Source organism: Lynx canadensis, chromosome E1 (assembly GCF_007474595.2).
Source record: "Lynx canadensis isolate LIC74 chromosome E1, mLynCan4.pri.v2, whole genome shotgun sequence".
Taxonomy (NCBI): Eukaryota; Metazoa; Chordata; class Mammalia; order Carnivora; family Felidae; genus Lynx; species Lynx canadensis.
In genome coordinates, this window is record NC_044316.2 from 4,132,234 (window position 1) to 4,152,527 (window position 20,294).

The following is a 20,294-nucleotide window of genomic DNA, read 5'->3' on the forward strand; positions in this document are numbered from 1 at the left end:
TGGTTTGTGGGACAGTAAAACAACAGATGGGCTCTGTGCCACCCCAGGTCTCTCCAGATCTCAGCCTGCAATTCTCTAATAGTTGGGCTTGTAACCGGATGTGTTTGGCCCATCAGGCTGGGGTGGGTGGCAGGCAGATTGAGTCACCCGGCCCCTAACTGCATTTCCCTGTTGTCTCCCCAGCCTTCCCGCTGCTGTTTGTGGTACCCTGGAGTGTTGCTCGTGCACAGCTGGAGAACACCGGGTAGGAAATTCACACCCGCTTTCACACCTGCTTTCACCTGCTCGCAGCCAGGAATTCTAAGATATGCCTAGATGCAAGGATTTATGCCATTTTCCCAAAGAGCATATCCACCACCCCCTTCCATTTTGGCTGTCTAGAATATGCTTAGGAATGTAGATTAAAAAAATCAAAGACCTTTCTTACAGTAATGAGTTTGTTAGCTTAGGTATACACGCAAATTAGCACAAAATCTGCTCAAATTAATGCAAAAATTGGCTGCCTAGGTTAGCAGTGACCCTCAATATGTAAGGATATGGGTACAAAATTGGTTATGGTGTCATTATTCACAGTGGAGGGGGGGCAAAAGAAGCGAACTGAAATGAGTGAAGGGGGTCAAAAGGTACAAAGTTCCTTATAAAATAAGTAAATCCCAGGGATATGAAGTGCAACATGGAGACAGCATGGTGAGTTGATAATACTATATTGTATATTTGAAAGTTGCTAAGCAAGTCTGTTTTGTTTATTGATTTATTTAAATGTTTTTTAAATTTATTTTTGAGAAAGAAAGAGAGAGACAGAGACAGAGTGTGAGCAGGGGAGGGGCAGAGAGAGAATGGGGGGGGGGACACAGAATCCGAAGCAGGCTCCAGGCTCTGAGCTGTCAGCACAGAGCCCCACGTGGAGCTCGAATTCTCGGACTGTGAGATCACGACCCGAGCCGAAGTCGGACGCTCAACGGACTGAGCCACCCAGGCGCCCCTAAATGGGTCTATTTTAAAGGTCCCTGTTGCAAGAAAAAATATTTGTAACTATGTGTGGTGATAGACGTTAACTGGATTTATTGTGGCGGTCATTCTGAGATATATACAAATATCGAGTCATGTTATACACCTGAAACTAATATAATGTTATGTATCCATTATACCTCAATTAAAAAATAACCCCAACCAACCAAACAAAAAAGTGCCTGATCATGCACAAAAATGAGAAGCCATGAACAAACTGTGGCATACCTGTATTGCGGAATATTATGGGGAATACTGAAAAAAACAGGTTGGTTCCGTATCTTTCGGCTTCTCGGGCTGACTCCCAACAGCACATTGCCAAGCCTGTTGTGAATAATGTATGTCGTGTGATCATATTCTTTTCCCTCCAAATAATCATTACCAAAAGTCCCCTACGCATAATTAAGAATTTACTTTTGGAGGGGAAAAAAAGAATTTATTTTTGTGCGAACGTGGGGAAAAGTGTAGAGGGTCACACACCAAGGAAGGGGTTTTAATCCTGCTTTTTCCCTCTTCCCCCCTCAGGAGAATCGTGGGTGGGAAGTCAGTCCTTCTTCCAGAGGGTCTGAGGCCGTCACACTCAACCTTGTCCTGCCTGCTCTTTGCCGTAGATGCTGGGGAACCAACAGGAATAAGAAAATCTGGTGGATCATCCGGGGGCCCATGCTGCTTTGTGTCATGGTAAGGACCATCCCCCCCCTTTTTCCTCTCTGAACTTGGCAGCTGTGGGGCACCCCGCACCCCTGCCCCTGCCCCCCACCAAATTCTCTGGCTCCAAATGAGCCCGGACCAGTTCCTTGGAGAAGGAGTCGCCGAGCTGTGAGTAGGATGTGTTGAATGAGAAGGAACAACTTGGAAACTTCTCCTTGTTCTGGCTCTGGGCTCAAATGCAGGCTTGTACGCACGCCTCCTTCTCTCTGGGTCCGCAAACTATGTATAGCAACCTATCTATCACCTGCTCGGCGACCCCGTATTGGGGGCTGTGATTTGTACGTGGGTAGGTGTCATTGTTCTGTTTCTTCTACCCACGAGGACACGGAGGAGATGGCAAGAGACTTGCCTCAAGTCCCAGTAAGTGGGGGCGCTGATTCTCAGCTCAAAGGGACTGACTGGGGGCACTGGCACTTGTCGCCACAGCCCTGTGCTTCTGCCCCCCCCCCCCAAATATTTATTGACTCCTGCCCACGTGCCTGATGCAGACCTGTCACGCATTAGTACCTCGCTTTGGACCATCCTGAGATTTGCCGCTTTATCCACCCACTTCCCCCCACCCAGCTGCTGTCCCCAGACATTTCCACCGAAAGGTGGATGGTCACACCCCGCCTTGTGTCCTTCCAGATCTGCTACTTCCATAGCAGAAGTTACGGTCCCGGCAATGTTTCCTTACATGTATGTGTCTAAAACCTGTCCGCTGCCCCCGTGAGCCCTGTGTTCTTCATCCTGGCAGCCAGTCCGGACAAATGGCTGTCCACATGGGCTTACTCAGCGAACGCCTGGGACCCACGCTCCCCGGCACTAGAACGTTCTCGCTAACCAGCCAGGCCCTCCCCGGGATGGAGCTCAGGCTCGGTGCAGCTGGAACCCCAGTGTTTACTCTGCAGTCCTTCTAGAGGAGACATCCATGCTTGTTATTGATGCTCTTGATTGATTCCCTTGGCTGCTCTTAGAAGCACCGTGGAGTCTTTTTTTTTTTTTTTAATGTTTATTTATTTTTGAGAGAGAGAGAGAGAGAGAGAGCAGGGGAAGGGCAGAGAGACAAGGAGACACAGAATCCGAAGCAGGCTCCGGGCTCCGAGCTGTCAGCACAGAGCCCGACGCAAGGCTCAAACTCACAAACCGTGAGATCATGACCTGAGCCGAAGTCAGATGCTTCACCGACTGAGTCCCCCGGGCGCCCCATCGGGGTGTCTTTAAAGATTCTTCTGTGCTTGGGTCTCACACCCAGAGATTTGTGTTGCGTTGATCTCAGGTGTGACCCAGCGATTCCAAGGTGCTGCCAGGGTTGAAGAACATCTTGTGACACACGCTCAATGCTCCAAGTGTGGCCACCCAAACTCTTGTAGCTTCGGGTTCTCAGGCCCCACCCCGGCCCTGCTGAATCCGAATCTGCACTGCAACAAGATCCCCAGGTTTGGGGTGCACATCGGAGTCTGGGGAGCTCTTTGCCCACACACCAGTGGTTCTCCAAGCTGGCCGTGCGTTAGAAACTTAGTGACTCGTATTGCAGAGAATTACATCAGAAATTCTGGAGGTGGGGCCCGGGCGGTTGTAGTCTTACAAGCTCGCAGGTGGTTCGAATGGACTTCTCCTGGTCCCTCCTTGTTCCCGTAGCCATATTCTCTCCCCGCAGGGGAGCAGACAATGAGCTCTATCGGCTCATCTCCGATAAAGTGACCTTTGCGCACTCTTGCTGTCACCAGCTACGCAGAAGTGGCCAGAGTCACCTTAGCTCACGGTGGCTCCTTGCTCTCCCATCCACACCTCCCGCTCCCCCACTGCTCCCCCTGCCCAGCGAATGACACCGCCATCCATCTACCAGCTACCCAAGCCCCAAACCTGGGTGCCCTCCTGCCTGCTCTCCCTTCCTCCCTGCAAAATGCACTCAGACTTAAGTCATTAGTTCTCTCTCCAAAGATCTCTCCAAGCTGTCCCTTCGCCCCCCCACCCCCCCACCCCTGTCTCCCTTGTTCTTCAGCCAATGGGGATTTCTCGTGCACACTTGTGCAAATGCCACCTGCTTGGTCTCCCTTCTTCCTTCTCGCCCTCTGACAATCCATCCTCCGCATTGCGGCCAGAGTGGTCTTTCTTGAGCAAACTTTGGTTACTTCTGTCTTCTACGTGTGTCCTTCTCGTGGCGCACCGTTGCCCTCGGGCGTGCCTTCCAAACTCCTTAGTGTGGAAAGTGTTGTTACTCCTGGTCTTCTCATCCAACCGCAAGCACCCCATGCTTTATTTATATGGAGAAACTCACCGTTCCCCGTATCCACGCTGCTGTTTCGCTAGTCCCACATTTTGCACACACTGCCTTCCTGCCCCCAATGCCCATCGGATGGCCCCGCGACTGGTGAACACTTAACTTCCTGCTTGGAGACTAAGCTCTTTACGAATCTCTCTACCTCTCAAATTAAGGAAGAGTCGACAGGCATGCCTGAAAGGGACACGTTCATAATCGTCCTCAGGTCTGTGAAGATCTTACAGAGGACCTTGCTGAACTATGGTTGTCTGCGTACAGGGTCTTGGACAAGAGGAATGGGCTTAAATAGAAATGGGAAAACTTCCCTTTGGACACAAGGAAGAACGTCAGAATCTAAACTGGTAAAACATTGGTGTGGACCACAGAGAAAGGCTTTGGGTTGTTTATCTCTGTCCATTTCCAAGAGGAGAGACTCTGTCCTGAGAAGGAGACTGCAGAAACTCATGTCTTCCTCTCCCTCCCCCCACCCCACCTGATGTCTTCCTCTCCCTCCCCCTCCCTCACCTCATGTCTTCCTCTCCCTCCTCACCTCATGTCTTCCTCTCCCTCCCCTCCCACCTGATGTCTTCCTCTCCCTCCCCCCGCTCCACCTGATGTCTTCCTTTCCCTCCCCTTCCTCATGTCTTCCTCTCCCTCCCCCACCCCACCTCATGTCTTCCTCTCCCTCCCCCCGCTCCACCTGATGTCTTCCTTTCCCTCCCCTTCCTCATGTCTTCCTCTCCCTCCCCCACCTCACCTCATGTCTTCCTCTCCCTCCCCCCTAACCGATGTCTTCCTCTCCCTCCCCCCACCCCACCTCATGTCTTCCTCTCCTTCCCCCCACCCCCCACCAGCTCTAGGATCCTATACACTCCAAGGACAGTGGGATTTGCATGCCCTACATGAAGTGCAGGCTTCGTGGTTAATCTATGGTGTGCTGACCTCTCTAGGCTGCTGTTTCATCTATAAAATCAGAGTTGGCCCAGACCAATGGTTCTCAACTGAAGGTGATTCTACCCCCTCATTTGGGCAACTCTGGAGATATTTCTAATCATCTCAACTGGAGCGGGGGTGCTGCTGGCAGCTAATGCATAGAGGCCAAGGGTGCTGGTGCACAAAACAGCCCCCACCACAAAGCATTATGGTCAAGAGTACTGAGGTTGAGGAACCCAGGACTAGACAGTTGGCTGTACATTATAGCTCAGGAGGATAAGGAAAAAGCCATAACTACCCCCAAACTGGACTCTACCCTAGATTGATGGAAACAGAACTGCCAGGTTGGGCTTCCTTAGCTTTGGAATCACACGCATTCACTCTCTTGCACCTTCATTTAACATTTATGGAGCACCAGCTGTGTGCTTAGCTCAGTGCTAATTTCTTTGTGGGAGAAAAAAGATGAATTCCCCATAGTTTTTGCCCTCAGTCAGTTCAAATCTAATAGTTGTGATTTTGAGACTCATCAGACTATGACTGAGCCAATAGTTGCCTTCATGCTTAGTTAGAACACCACATGTTACAGTTTTCCTCTGACCTGAGTGAATGTAACCCAAACTCCAAAGTAGAATTCCTTGAACCACACATGGAAGGAACCAGGGCCCCTGAATGTCTTCATAGAGCAGAGCTTCTCCCATTGCAATAGAGTATTTAGTAAGCAAAATAATTAATAATAATAATAATAATAATAATAATAAACCTTTATTGTGTTTGGGGGAACAAAAAGAGTTTCTTGACCACATATTTTCTAGCTAAGCTGAAATACTAAAAATAACATAATAATCAAGATGTTGCTCATAGCATTTGGCATTTCAGGGCACTTCGCAATCTCATTTCACCTTGTCCAAATCTGAGGCTGGTTCCTATTCTCTAGAGGATGGATCAGAGGTTTCTGGGAAACCCCCAGGCCAACTCAGCCCCCCAGGCAGCATCCTTGTTGCCATAGCTGGGCTTCCCCCACCACCTCCAGATTGGGTCTGTGTCTACAGATCAGCATCTGGGCGAAGTGAATGAATGTCATGTTGGGTTTTCAGACCTCCCACCTGACTTTATCTACTGCCTTCTGGATTCTCTGTGTTTCAGAATAACATATTATGACAGCCTGAACAATTCAGATGCTCTGTAGGTCTTTCATGAGACATAGAAATTGGAGACTTCCCAATTCCCATCTTCTTCAGGATAAAAGACTCTACTACTTAAATTAAGCTGTTACCCCTGAGTGTACATTAAGAATAGAACCATTCTGGGGCACCTGGGTGGTTCAGTTGGTTAAGCGTCCAACTCTTGATTTCAGCTCAGGTCATGATCTCACAGTTCGTGGCACCGAACCCCATGTCGGGCTCTGCACTGACAGTACAGAGCATGCTTGGGATTCTCTCTCTCCCTCTCTCTCTGATCCTCTCCCCACTTGTTCTCTCTCTCTTTTTTCTTTCAAAATAAAATAAACATTAAAAAAAAGAATAGAACCATCCTGAAATATGGAATATTCTTATATCCCAGTCTCCTCTGCTCCCAGTAGAAAATCCATAAAGCTTTAATTAGTTCAAACCTTCAGGGTTTACAAAATACATACATTGTGCAAGATTGTTCTATCCATATCATAATTCCTGGAGATAACGGAACAACCAAATTAAACAGCCAGTTGAATAGCTTTTTTGAGCCAATGACTGAATAGACCATCTGTTGACTTTATGAAGTTATATAGTCCAATGCCTTCATTTGTTCTTACTGGATCTTCTCTAGCAGCCTCAGGACTTGGCAAAGCTGAGAAATCAGTAAAATTAGTCTTCACTGGTCTTGTTCCTTTTTAGGTCTTCCACCTCACCAGGAACCCAGGGGCGTGCTGTGTCCTCAAAGCATCTCCTAATTTCCATATCCCCTCCTCTAAGAGTTACAGTGGGAATCTCTCCATACCCTGTATTTTCCCACCCCGTTAAAACTTAGTTTTGACGCATCCCATCTTCTGCTTCCCATGGTGAAAGTAGGTCAGATCATAAGTAAGCAATTGAATTATTCATTGTGAAAATGGACACATGAATGAATAAGAGTTGGAGAAAGTCCCCCCCACCCCACCCCAAGTGTTCTTTATCTTCTATGTGATGTGTACACGTCAGCAGCATTCTAGGGATGAACTATTTTAAACCAAAGGAGCAACTCTAATGGTAGGCATTTTAGTCCACACAGCAGGCCAGAGGAGGAGGGGTTGGGGGTAGGTGGAGAAGCTTAGGGGTAGATGAAGCCTACTTCTGAGCCCCCTACTATGTTAGCCATCACCTCTTCTAGCACAGGAGCTAAACACAGAAGCTGCAATGCCAAGGAAGTGTCACCAAGAATCTTATATCTGATAATGCATTCTGCACTGTCTAGGACCTGAAAGGGAACGTTATATATCCGGGGTCCTAAGCACCCCCATTCTGATCACAGCATCTAAGAGGAATTGGCTGGGTTCTTGGAAGATTTCCTCCTTCTGCCCCTTTTCCTACTTCTGTACAGATGAAGAACAGTACTACCCAACGTGACTACTGACTCTTGTCTTGTGTCTTGACCATGAACCCAAGCTCCATGGTCAACCAGGCTGGTGTTTCATCCCGTGGCACTGAAGAAGCACTTCCTCTGCACGGCCCATTGGTTGATGCCCATTTTCTCATGTCTGGTCCCTGGAAGGCACAAACAACAGCAAATCCACATCCTCTCCATCACAACCCTTCGTATCCTAGGAAACAGTCCTGATCGAAATTAACTTGCTGAAATATGTGCCTTTCCCCAGTTAAGCTTACTTTACAAGAAAAAATGCTTGAGTTCAACAAATCACTTAGCCAAGGACACAACGTTTTCTCTTCATGAGGAAAAGCAGATATCCCATTAAAGAAATAAATTACTTGGTTGCATTTAGTTTGTATTTAAGTGTCCTGTTGCTAAATATTCCTTGGCTAGGAAGCTCCATCATTCCTGTTGGCTAGTGGGTTGGGATAAATAGCCTCTTGCCTGGAACTGTAGACTGCTAGCTTTGAGCACTGACTCTCCTGAGGCCAATAAGACAAGTCTCAGTAGGTACACATTGGATTCTGTAGCTTGTGTTTCAATATGTGGTTCAAGGGATTTGTTTCCAGACAGGGGTGGGGGATTAGTACTGCACTGGCTCAAAGTTCATAGAGACTTTGATCTCTAGTTTGTAGACTCCATTAATTGTTACCCAATCACTGTCTCCACTGGCTCTTTTTTCATTGCATAGAGGCAGTTTTGTCTTTTCCATTAAAAAAAAAACAAAAAACCAAAAACCTGTAACCCCAAACCTCTTCCAGCCCTGCACAGAAAAGTGATCTCCTTCTGTATCTCTTGTCAATTACTCTTTTTATTCTTCTGCTTCCCTTCACAGCCAAGCCTCTTCAATGTGGTCTACACTGGCCATCTCCCTCTTTACATCTAGCTTACAAAACAAAGCATTGCAATCTACCTTGGGCTCCCACCTGTGAACTGCACCTTCTCTCAGCTCTTTGTTGCTAAATGCAGTCTTATTTTGCTGAAATTTTGGGTAGCATTTAAGCCTCCTCAAAGTTCTTACAGACATGAGTTTCCAGGACACCACTTCCTTGTGGTTCGCTCCAACTGCCCGGGCCTGTTCTTTCTCAATCTCCTTTGCCGTCTCCGCTTCCGCCATTCCCTTCATTACAAGGTGAGTCTCTTACCCTCTTTTTCTCCCAGTCTGCACAGCTTTTCTGGCTGGAGCCAGCCATCACTGGCTCCATGCTCCAGCTGGGACCTCTCTGCTGAGATGCAGACATAAATATGTCACTGCCTTGGGACATCGCTTGTGTCCAAAACAGCTGGAATCATCCCTCTTCTCCCCACACCGTTCTTCTTCTTCCATGTGCTTATTCTCAGTGAATGGTAATACTGTACATCTGAGATCAGCCGAGAAATGTTGGGGTCTTCTCTGACCTCACATTCAACCACTAACAAAGGCCATTTGACTCAAACTCCTTAGAAAGTTCGAATCCCTCTCCTACTTCCCATCACTGATGCACCATGGCTGTGGCTTTACCTCATCTCTCCATCATCTTCCAATGATTAGTGTCCCCTCCTCTGATTCTCTGTTAGTCTCCCCTCCTCTGATTTTGCCTTCATCTAATCCATTCTTCCCACAGCTTCTAAAAGCTTAAATTTCTGAAGTTCAGAAATATAAATCTCATCGGGTAACTTACCTGCTTGAGATTCATCACCGGCTTTCCATTGCTCTCAGGAGAAAACCTAAACTCCTTCCTCTAACCTTGAGAAGACTGTGCAGGAGCTGGTTCTCCACCCCTACTCCAGCCTCACTTTTCACAGTTCTTGTTCTCATTCTTCAAGCCCTACCCACACTCAAATATTTGCCCTTCTACCTCTTCAAGAGCCCCACAATGTCTCACGTGGTTGCTGTCAAGGTGTTGGCCAGGGCTGTGGCCGTCAGATGGCTTGACTGGGGCTGGAGAATCAGCTTCCCAGTGGCTCATACACATGGTTGGTAAGCGGTGCTGGTTGTTGGTAGGAAGACTCAGTTCTGCCATGTGGGTTTCTCCACAGCCTGCTGAAGTGTCCTCACAACATGGCGGTTAACTTTCCCCAGAGGGAAAGAGAGAGCAAGAGAGACAGAACCAGGTGGATACCATGCTCCTGAGCACCTAACTTCAGAAGTCACATAGCATCCCTTCCGCCATATTCTTTTTATTAGATGCACACAGCTAAGTCTAGCTCACGTACCAGAGGGAAGGGAGAAATTAGGCTCTGCCTTTCGAAGGGAGCACTGTTGAAGAATTGTCCGCCGTATTCTTTTCATTAGATGCACACAGCTAAGTCTAGCTCACATACCAGAGGGAAGGGAGAAATTAGGCTCTGCCTTTTGAAGGGAGCAGTGTTGAAGAATTGACACACATAGTTAAAAATCTCTACCAAGGCTGACAACAAAGGGATGAACTTTCCCAACCCATGACAGGTGTGGAATATAGTCTAGGGAGTGGGGAACATGTACTTTCCAATAAATTCCATGGCAGCAACAAGATCTCAGGTTAGATACCAATAGGGCTGGAGTTCTTTACAGAAGGGAGGCAGTGAGTTTTCTGTTTCACGGAAGGAAAGGTAATTATCGGGTAAAGCTGTGTGTAAGTACCAGCTCCATCACTTACCTGCTGTGCGAACTTGGTAATTGTAATTGTTCCTCTGTGCCTCTGTTTTTTCATTGTATCACAACATAAAAATAGTGTGGTTTCCTCAGAGGATTCTTATAAGGATTAAATAAAATAATCTATGGATGTATCAAGATGGCCCTAGGAAGAGTGTGGATGACCACAGGCACATACTACCCGAATGGTCAATTGCCAAGTTTCCCCTGGTTTATCTGGATAAGGATCCAATGGCCAGGCCCCAGATGACCTTGATATTCATAACCACATGGACTCCATCACGTATTTACCCATATCTGCTTTTTTTTCCCCCCAAGGTCAATTTCTTCATCTTCCTGAAAATTGTCAAGCTTCTCATTTCTAAGCTCAAAGCCCATCAAATGTGCTTCAGAGATTATAAATACAGGTGAGTGGCCTGAGGTCAGTACCCAACGCTCCAAGATTATTTTGACCCCTTCGGGCTGTCCTGGTTAATGCTCTGGGAAGAGGGGCATGAGTTACATCAGTATGTCTATCTCCTAAGATAAGAGTATCTGGAAGAGACCCTCTTAAAAGGTGTCATGGTGTCGTGTGGGGTTTTTGCCACTGATGAGGACCTTCTGGCCCCGTGGAAATGAAGCGAGTAGTCAAGGGTACACATTTCCCGTAGCAGGAAGCTTAAAATGCCCCTAAGAATGGGTAGTTGAGCCATTTGGGTGAGCCAAAGGAGGGGCTCTAATGGTAAGGATTTTAGTCCCCATGGCAGGTCATAGGCAGAGATGTGAGTGGGGACAGCCAGAGCTCTGTTTTTCTCTAAGGCTAGAATCGGGTCTGACCCACACGTGCTGGGAAGGTGGTTTTCCTGTTTAGCTGACAAACATTTAATGAACGCCTACCATGTGCCTGGCACTGAGCTTGGAACAAAAGAAAGGTACTATGCAGACCCGGTCTGCAAAGACCACACATTCCAACCCCAAGGACTAGTATATTGGCGTGAACGTGCATCAGGGAGGCTGGTGCTGGCCACGGCTCCGGATTCTCTGAGTGACCTTGGGCAAGTCACTTGGCCTCTCTGGGTCTGATTTCTGGTGTGGAGAATGGGAATGTCACATGAGACCCATCTCTTGCCTGTTTGGAGGACCGAAGAAGGTCATAGATGTGGGTTCTCAGTCTAATCAGATGTGGTGAGTGGTGTTTGCCCAGGATCCAGACCCCAAGTCCTATCTGCTTAAAACCCTTCTTCCAGGAGGTCCCGAAGGGTAAACACGCATGGTTCCACACTGGCAAAATATATGCTATAATTGGCCCAAATATTTTGCAAACACCCTTATCCCCAGAGCACTTGGGCTGGCTTGGACAACACAGAGCCACGCCGACTCTCTTGGCGCCTCTGGTGGAGACTCTAAGTGGCTCAAAGTTTCTTTGGCCCTTTCCCAAGGCTCAGCCTCCAACTGTTCTGTGAGGGTGGAGGTCCAAAAGCGTAGTCAGAGCTGTTCTAGTCCGCCCACTGAGGGTCCATTCAGGGAGGGCAGCCCTCTCACCAACCAGGTGCAAGGGACACTGGGGCATCTGGGAAACTGGAAAGAGAACATCGCTCCCCACAGACAGATCAGGGAGCAGACAGATCCCAAGACACCACTCTCCATGCAGACTGAGAGCCTGCACCCTGCTATTTGGTGGCCCCAAAGCCCGCCATGTACCACTGGGGCTCTCCCCGTGCTCCAGACCCACAGTGCCCCTGCAGTAACTTTCCATTCTGGCTGCTTGTAAGTGTCACCTGACAGCCAGCCTAAAGGATAGACTCGTGAGTCTCCCCACTGGATATTTGGACTCAGTAAGTGCGACATGGCCCCCCCCCCCCATGTGGACTCCTTATGGAGCTCCCCAAGAGATTTTGATACACAGAGTGCAGGACCTCTGCCTCAGATGCCCTAGTGAAATAATGCGTGGAATTTTCTGGTGGGGCCGTGGCAGATGTGTTTCTAAGCAGCCTCAATACCCCTTTTTGCAAGGTCTCCTTTGGAGTTATCCAAGATGGCGGTCTCTAAACTTTCCTGATCATGCATCTTTTTCAGTAAAGAAATTTTGAGCATGCCTCTCATCATATGTACACATGGTCTGCTGAACTAATACGGACATTATAAAACACAAAAAAGAGAGAAAATTATAAAAGATAGATTAAATATTAGCACACAGAACTCCCATTATCTTTCCTTCTTATATTTTCTCCTAATACCAAATGGATTGTCTTGACTATCCCTGAAGCGTACATGACCGATTGGGAACCAGTGATCTAGGGAATCGTAAATCAAGATACCGGGGAGACCCTCATGGCCGAGCAATGATTCAGGACAGCTATTTTGGGGGAAGAAGGGATAACCTGTCTGACATACACAATCTATCTGGAAGGTTCTCTTTTCCTTTCCCAACTCTCATTCAAGGATAAAGCTTGAAAAGAGGAACCAGGGTGCAGGGCCACCTGGAGGCCCCCCAGGGTGAGCCACCTCACCTTGGCAAGTTTGCTACCACCTGGCGGCTGAGCTGGGGACCTATCACTGTCCCCACGTGGCTGAGACTTTAGAGGGCCGACTCACACACCAACTAAACTCACAAGAGACAGATACATAAACCAGACTCTACAACTGTTCATTCTTAAGAGACCGTGGAAGGCAGGGGTGGGCTGAAGCTTCCTTCTGGTGCCGGCACTCCTAGCTCCATTGGCAACAAACGATCCAGAAATCCCAAGCGGTCACCAGAGTCTCGCCGGTGTGAGTAGGGTGGTCGGTGGGAAGGATCACTGACTGTGAGCAGCCACCCTTGCCTGGCACAGCCACCTGCCTGGCGAGAGCAGGGTTCATTCCCGAGGGTCTCCATGCGTAGGGCTGGGTAAGTCCAGGGGACTTCTCACTTCTCGGTGATTTTCTCCATCATTTTGGTTGGCCATCAATTTCTCTTTACTTACCCTGTCTCCGTGCAGAGTACAGTACAATTAAGTAGCTTGTGCTCATTAATGAGCAAAAATCCAGGCCCTGTCTCTCAGGGCACACCGGGCCACCTTACTTTACCGCCTGGGCTGGAGAATCCTCCAACGTCGATGAGGCAATTGCCCATTTTTCTCTCCCAATAGCGCTAACACCCTCATTTCTAAGTTCCGTCACCCACGGTGGGTCATCAGCACCCCCAGCTCACACTGCCCTCTTCCTACATTGGAGGGGTCTCCCCCTCCCCCTCCAGGTCCCCCTCCAGCTTTGTTTTCTTTTGTCGTCCTCTGCCAGGGTGGGGAGGAAGAGGCAGAGGGACCCAGGGCATTTTGTCCAAACTCTGGTAGAAACGGGTCTGCCTCCACCTCTCCCAGATTTTGAGAACTTTCAGAACGTGGCTCTCAAGATTTGGCCCCCCTCCAGGAGAATATTTTAGGAAGGTTTAAATTAAATATATTTAGGTCTTGCCAAAAAGGCAAGTGGCTAGGAGGTGGAGGAACTTTTGTAGTCCTAGCTCTGTCTCTGGGCTCCCACCATTCAGGCAGAGGAACGTTACGGGGTCCCCCTGCCTGGCCCGGAGCAGGAGAGCTGACCCAGGCCCCCTGAATGTGGACAGACACCTGCCGACGATCAGTGAGGTCTCTGATCTGTGTGGCTCCCAGCCTTCAGGCGACTGTCCCCCTGGAGGACCCGTCTTAACTCTGTGTGTGGTGTGTGGGCAGAGCTCTTGACGAATTTATAAAGGAGAATTATTTCTTAACCTGCTGGACCCCAGAGCCCTCTCTTAAAAGACTTTCTAGCAGGCAACCAAAGACAAAAAAAAAAAAGTCACAAATGGAAGTAAAATTGATCATTGAGGCTACAAAGGCACCCCAGGGCAGGGATGGCTTCTTTATTTTTTTTAATTTAAATCCAAGTTGGTTAACGTTTAGTTTAATAATGGCTTCAGGAATAGAATTTACTGATTCATCCCCTATATATAACACCCGGTGCTCATCCCAACAAGCGTCCCCCTAATGCCCATCCCCCATTTAGCCCGTCCCCCCACCCAACACCCCCTCAGCAACAAAAATACAGTTTGTTCTCTGTATTTAAGAGTCTCTTAGGGTTTGTCTCCCTCTGTGTTTTTACCTTATTTTTGCTTCCCTTCCCTTATGTTCAGCTATCTTGTCTCAAATTCCACATATGCGTGAAAGCATTTCGCTTAGCAGAATACACTCTAGTTCCATCCATGTTGTTGCAAATGGCAAGATTTCATTGTTTTTGATCGCCGAGTAGTATTCCATTGTATGTATACACCACGTTTTCTTTATCCATTCATCAGTCAACGGACACTTGGGCTCTTTCCATCCTTTGACTATTGTCAATAGCGCTGCTATAAATATTGGCATGTATGTGCCCCTTCGAATCAGCATTTTTGTACCCTTGGATAAATACCTACTAGTGCAATTGCTGGCTCGTAGGGTAGCTTGATTTTTAATTTGTTGAGGACCCTCCACACCGTTTTCCAGAGTGGCTGCACCAGTTTGCATTCCCAGCAACAGTGCAAGAAGATTCCTCTCTCTCAGAGTGTCAGATACCGTAATTTTGAGGGTTTACATGTCATTTCGTCTTTTAAAATGACTGTATTATTATTAATAAATAATATCTTATTATGGTTTCAACACTTCTTATTATCAGCCGTAGAACCCTTGTTTTTACAGACGAGAGGTGAAATAGTCTGCCCAAAGCTACATGGCCAGTCATTGACGGTGCTGGGATTTGAACCCAGGCCCAGACACTGGCCTGTGCTCTCTTTGATGGCGACTCTTCCTCTCTCACTGCGCTGACTCATGCTCAATAAATATTTGTTGGATGGCTGACAGACTGCAATAAGCCAAACAATTTAAATAAACAATTGGCCGTAGATGAAAACATAAGCATAAATACGGTTCGCAAGCGTAAACGGCGAAAGACATTTATGGATTTCCATTCGACCAAGGACACACACGGGGTTCTGTCTAAGCAGAAGTCAGAGCAAGGTGAGGAACGGGAAATCCCTTGACATCCATGGATCTGGTCGTTACCAAAACCTCATAAAGAAGATGTCATTTTTTAAAAGATCATTCCGTACTAAATGCAGGATTCTGACACGTGCAGAGGACATCCGTGGGAAAAATTGGTGAAACCCGAATGGAATCCGGATGTATAGTTGTTAGTCACATACCAATGTTGGACAAATGGGCTGTGGTTAATACAAGACTAACATTAGTGGAAACAGTGAAGTTGTATGTGGGCGCTCTCTGTACTATTTTTGCTACTTTTCCACACATCCAAGATTATTCCAAAATAAGGAGCTTATTCAAAGCACGTAATGGCATAGCGAGGCCCCGAGAATGATTTGAGAGCGAGACGCGGATCTGCACTCAGTAAGTAAGTATGTGTCCTCGAAACCCAGATGACCGGAGCGAGGGTGGCAAACTGAGACACTTTCGGGGGCCAGGCGAGGAACTGTGGGTGAGTGGGGCAGACCGGCTGCGTGTCCTGGAACATGTGTTCCCTCTAGAAAGAAACAGCCACCCTCAGGCCGGAGCCGATGGTCACCAAGCAAGAATTCGGGCCCCGTAGAGCCAGCTTCTCCCGCTTTTCAAAAGAAGCCGGAAATCTGGACCTCTGCTCAAACTCTCCTTACTTATTACTTAAAGATGGCTCCGATGACAAAAATCACCCTCTTCGCATAAGTAAAAACCGTCCGTCTGCAGGAAAAATACACCCTGTGGCCACCATTTCGCCATTGTCTGACCCAAGCATTTTAAAAATACTCCTGGAAATTAAAACACAAATATCTCTTGACCACGGGCCTGGGGGGAGTCCCCTCTGCTCTTTAATGGGCTTTAGGTCGTTTCGGGGCACAAAGGTGAGGGTTTTCTTGTTTCCTTGATAACATTACACTTGAATGGCTCTCACGGGTACAGGATCCATACTAAGCACTTTCTCTTGGGCACAATTAAACCTTCCTGAGGATACTGCCCAGGAGCTGCTGACACTCCAACATCTTTAAGTCCACGGCCTTCGGCAGGGGAGAGATTTCTCCAAGGCTGGCCCTTTAAGACAAGTGATTCGGGCTAAAAGTCATTACGATGAAACTCTTTCTTTCCAATGTGTATATACAAGACAGTAGCTCTGTTTGTACCCTGCATATGAGTCACTTTTGCTAATGTAGTTAGTTTTAAATTAATCTCAGTACTGAAAAGCAGTTGTTCCCAAATGTGGCTGCTTATCAGAATCCCATGAGGAATGCCTTAAAAATTCACATTCCCAGGACTGGACATCCAGAGGTTTTGACTCAGGAGGTTGATACTGGGGCCTAGGAAGCTAGCTGGCTCTATCTATTATCTATTATCTATTATCTATCATCTATCTATCTATCTATCCATCCATTTACCTATCTATCCATCCATCCATTTATCTATCTATATGTCTATCTATCACCTATCTTCTTATATATCTATCCATTTATCTATCTTCCTATCATCAATGTATCTATTTATCTATCTATCTACCATCTATCTGCCTATCCATCTATCTGTCTATCCATCTGTGTATCCATCCATCCATCCATCCATCCATCCATCTCTACCTTTTTAAGTTCCTTGAGGAATTCTAACGGTAAACCATGTTTGGGAACCACCGGTATGCAGTATGGAATGTTTGGGCCCCAGCTGTGCACTTTGCACGTGGGTGGTACAAAGGAATGTTTGTCTTTTTTACGTAGAGTATATACAACAGGAGCTTCCACACAGCACTTTTTATGAGGAGGATCAGCCTCTCATTTCCTGCAGCCCTTGCCGTCTTGGGGCTGAGGGGCAGCATGGAGGCTAGCGGTCAAGCCCTCCATGGAATGTGAAGGGTGTGAGTGTGAAGTCAGAAATCTTACTTCCAGGCCTGGATTTGTCACTTAGTAGCTATGGGACCCCAGACATGTCAGTTTCTTTCCCTTCTCAGGTTCAGTAAAGCACTGACGTTGGAAGTCCTGAATAGAGAAAGGAAGAGAGGCACCTGCTAGCCAGGTAATCAGGTAATAGGAAATCTGTCAAATGTGGTAGTGCTGTAGTGTCCCAAGGTGACAGCCATGCACGTGGAAATCTATCCATCAGGCAAAACATAATCTGATGTTTATAGATGATGATAGACACATCATAATCTATATAGGAGAATTCATCCATCCATTCATCCATTCACTCAATTCATGTTTGTTTTCTGAACGTCTGGCCACGAGTCAGGTGGAGGGGTGCATCAGTAACGAAGACCACACTGGCCCTCAAGACATCCCATGTGTAGCCAAGGAGACAAACCGGAAGGTCAAATATTTATCAGTAGGATAAGAGCTACCATAAAGTCACACACAGAAGAGCGGGAAACGTTGCCTCTTCCCAATGTGGTCCTCGTGACAGTGTTGTTGGTTTTCATTTGCAGATTGGCAAAGTCAACGCTGGTCCTCATTCCTTTGTTGGGCGTTCACGAGATTCTCTTCTCTTTCATCACTGACGATCAAGTCGAAGGATTTTCAAAACTTATACGACTCTTCATTCAGTTGACTCTGAGCTCCTTCCATGTAAGTAGGCGTCTGAACCAGGATTCCTGTGCTGTGGTGAAAATAAAATGCTCTTGACCCCAGCAGCCTCAGAATTGAGAAAGCCCACAGATGTAAATGAAGCCGTAGTGCCAGCGGGCTCTATGAGAGGGCCTTTGGCACTAGAAGAGTGGGCGGACCAAAAGCATTGCCTTGATCCTGCCAGCATGACTCAGTGACTAAGAAGCGAAAAGTGCTCTGTTTCCTGGGCGGTAAGAGTTGGTGTATCTCACAACCATATTAACCGTGAGTATCAACGCGAAGCCTTTCATTAAGTGTCTATTTTTGCTGGATTCTCCGCAGGGCACTGTACGAAACGAACGTTGTTTATGCTTCAGGTGACACACTCAGAATATAACACCACTTGGTAGGAACCAGTGAGTTGAGACCAGGAGGCTCTTGAACCTAGACAGACATGTCAAGATGTGTCAGATGGGGCTGAAACGAGAGCCAAAAGGCCAGCCGTGATTCCTTCACCTGGATATTTTGGGTATCCATTCCTTAAATGGGCTATTCATTACCCCGTAGCTCACAACAGTGATGATTTTTATTATTTCTCATTATTCTGGGGACCAGAATTCCAGGTGGGGCACAGATGGGATGGCTCACCTCTGCTCCATGCGTGCCTCCCGGGGCTGGAACTTCCAAGATGCTTCGCCACTCATATGTCTGGTGCCTGAACTGGGAAGGCTCACGTGGCTGGAGTGGCTTCATTTGGGTCGAATTTCTGGGGCTTCATTTCTCACTGCCAGCTACATTCCTCAGTTCCGTATCGTCTTAGGGCTTCTCTCTCACTACATGTTCTTTTTCCGTGGTCCTCCTTGCAGGAAAGCTGGAACTTCTTATGTGGCAGTTCAGAGCTCCCAAGGGCACAAAAACAGGGACTTCCAGGCCTTTTATATGCCTAAGCCTGACACTTAGCAGTGATACTTCCAGTGCGTTTTAACATTTAAAGCAAATCCCAGACCCAGCCTGGACTGAAGGGGAGGAGACCACACGGGGCACCGATACTGAGAGGCATGGCTCGGTAGCCAAAGCCATGAATGCAAGTGACCACCATAAGTAGTGTTGGCAGCAGAGGTCCCATAGAGTGGTAACCTCAGGACTAATCATTCTAAAATGCTAATATAGGGCAGGACTTCTGGAATGGAGAAGAGAGGCTCGTGGCACATACCCTCCCCCAAAAGCAACAATAAAATTGGAGCACCGTGGAATCTAGCCAAAGGCATACAAAAGGTTGGGAAGGGTTTACTCAAGAAAAATGACTGAAGCTGAGTGAGAACAGTGGGGTCTGTTGGTTTAGCCTCGAGTGTGTTTGTTCTCCGACCTCGTCTCTGTCAGTAAGGAACTTCACTGCAGAGAGGGGCTGACCCAGTGTAGATCAGTCGGAAAGCGGAAAAAGCCCACACCCCTGGCCATTGTCAGATACAGCAGTGATCTCAGTGGCAAACGATCGAGGAATGACAATGTCATAGGCTGACATGGTGGTCCTAACTGGGACGAGAAACAGCCTGGTGAGCTAGCCAGAATTCTAATGGGGGATCTGAGGAATGAGACAGCTGTCATGAGCCTTGATCAGCTTCTACATATCTCTCTGGGGGGCTGGAGGCTTGTGTACATGGACAAGGTTGCACACACACTCGGGAGAGACCAGAGAGGATATCGACACGTTGCTGGCTGAGTTCCCACACACACACACCCAGTAGACACAGGAGGTGGAAAATAAAAGCCACCGAAGACTTATAAACCGTCTAAACTTGGAACTGGCCCCCCAGGCCACGCACAGATCCGTTGTCAAAGGGTGTGGAAGCTTTCTTGGCTTAAGGTGGGTGAGCACAACTTCTGACCAATCAGTGAGTAGTCGGGGCCAGGAGGCCAGGCTTACACACAAAACCAAAAGTTTTTGAAAGGAGCACAGACATCAGTGGCTGTGTGCCCCAGGGGAGAAAGATGTCACAGAACTGGCGGTCCAGGCAAATTACTAAACAAACAAAACACCAGCAACCACCCAGGGAGTGGGGAGTAGGGAACCAGATTCCTGAGCTGCTACAATATATGATCTAAAACTTCCAGTTTTGAACACAAAAAGGAAAGTATGGAAACAGGAAAGTACGACACGTACTCAGGGAAAAGAAAATCAGTCCATAGCAACTCGCTGAGAATTCTCTTAGACAAAGACTTCAAAGAAGCTATTATAAATATGTTCGGGGGTGACTGGCTGGCTCAGTTCGTAGAGCATGCAACTCTCAGTCTCAGGGTTGTGCGTTTGAGCCCCACGTTGGGGCTAGCGATTAATTAAAAATAGAATCTTTAAAAAATATATGTTCAAAGGATTGGAAGAAACATGTATGTATGATGACAAAGATGTATCGATCAGGAAATCTCAGCACAGAGAGAGAAATGATAAGAACCAATCTGGGGGCGCCTGGGTGGCGCAGTCAAGGGAGTGTCTGACTCTTGATCTCCGCTCAGGTCATGATCTCACAGTCTGTGGGTTCGAGCCCCGCGTCAGGCTCTGTGCTGACAGCTCGGAGCCTGGAGTCTGCTTCAGATTCTGTGTCTCCCTCTCGCTCTGCCCCTCCCCCACTCGCACTCTAACTCTGTCTCTCAAA

The 20,294-nt window shown here is 47.6% G+C and overlaps 1 protein-coding gene across 1 annotated transcript in view; it reads left to right on the plus strand.

Annotated features, from left to right (window-relative positions):
- GLP2R (glucagon like peptide 2 receptor) overlaps window positions 1-20,294 on the plus strand; it is a 52,073-nt gene that overhangs the window by 24,549 nt on the left and 7,230 nt on the right. The window contains exons 8-11 of the mRNA XM_030296149.1: window positions 184-244; window positions 1,620-1,689; window positions 10,428-10,516; window positions 17,526-17,664. Coding sequence (XP_030152009.1) covers window positions 184-244; window positions 1,620-1,689; window positions 10,428-10,516; window positions 17,526-17,664 — 359 coding nt within the window. The remainder of the gene's footprint in view (window positions 1-183; window positions 245-1,619; window positions 1,690-10,427; window positions 10,517-17,525; window positions 17,665-20,294) is intronic.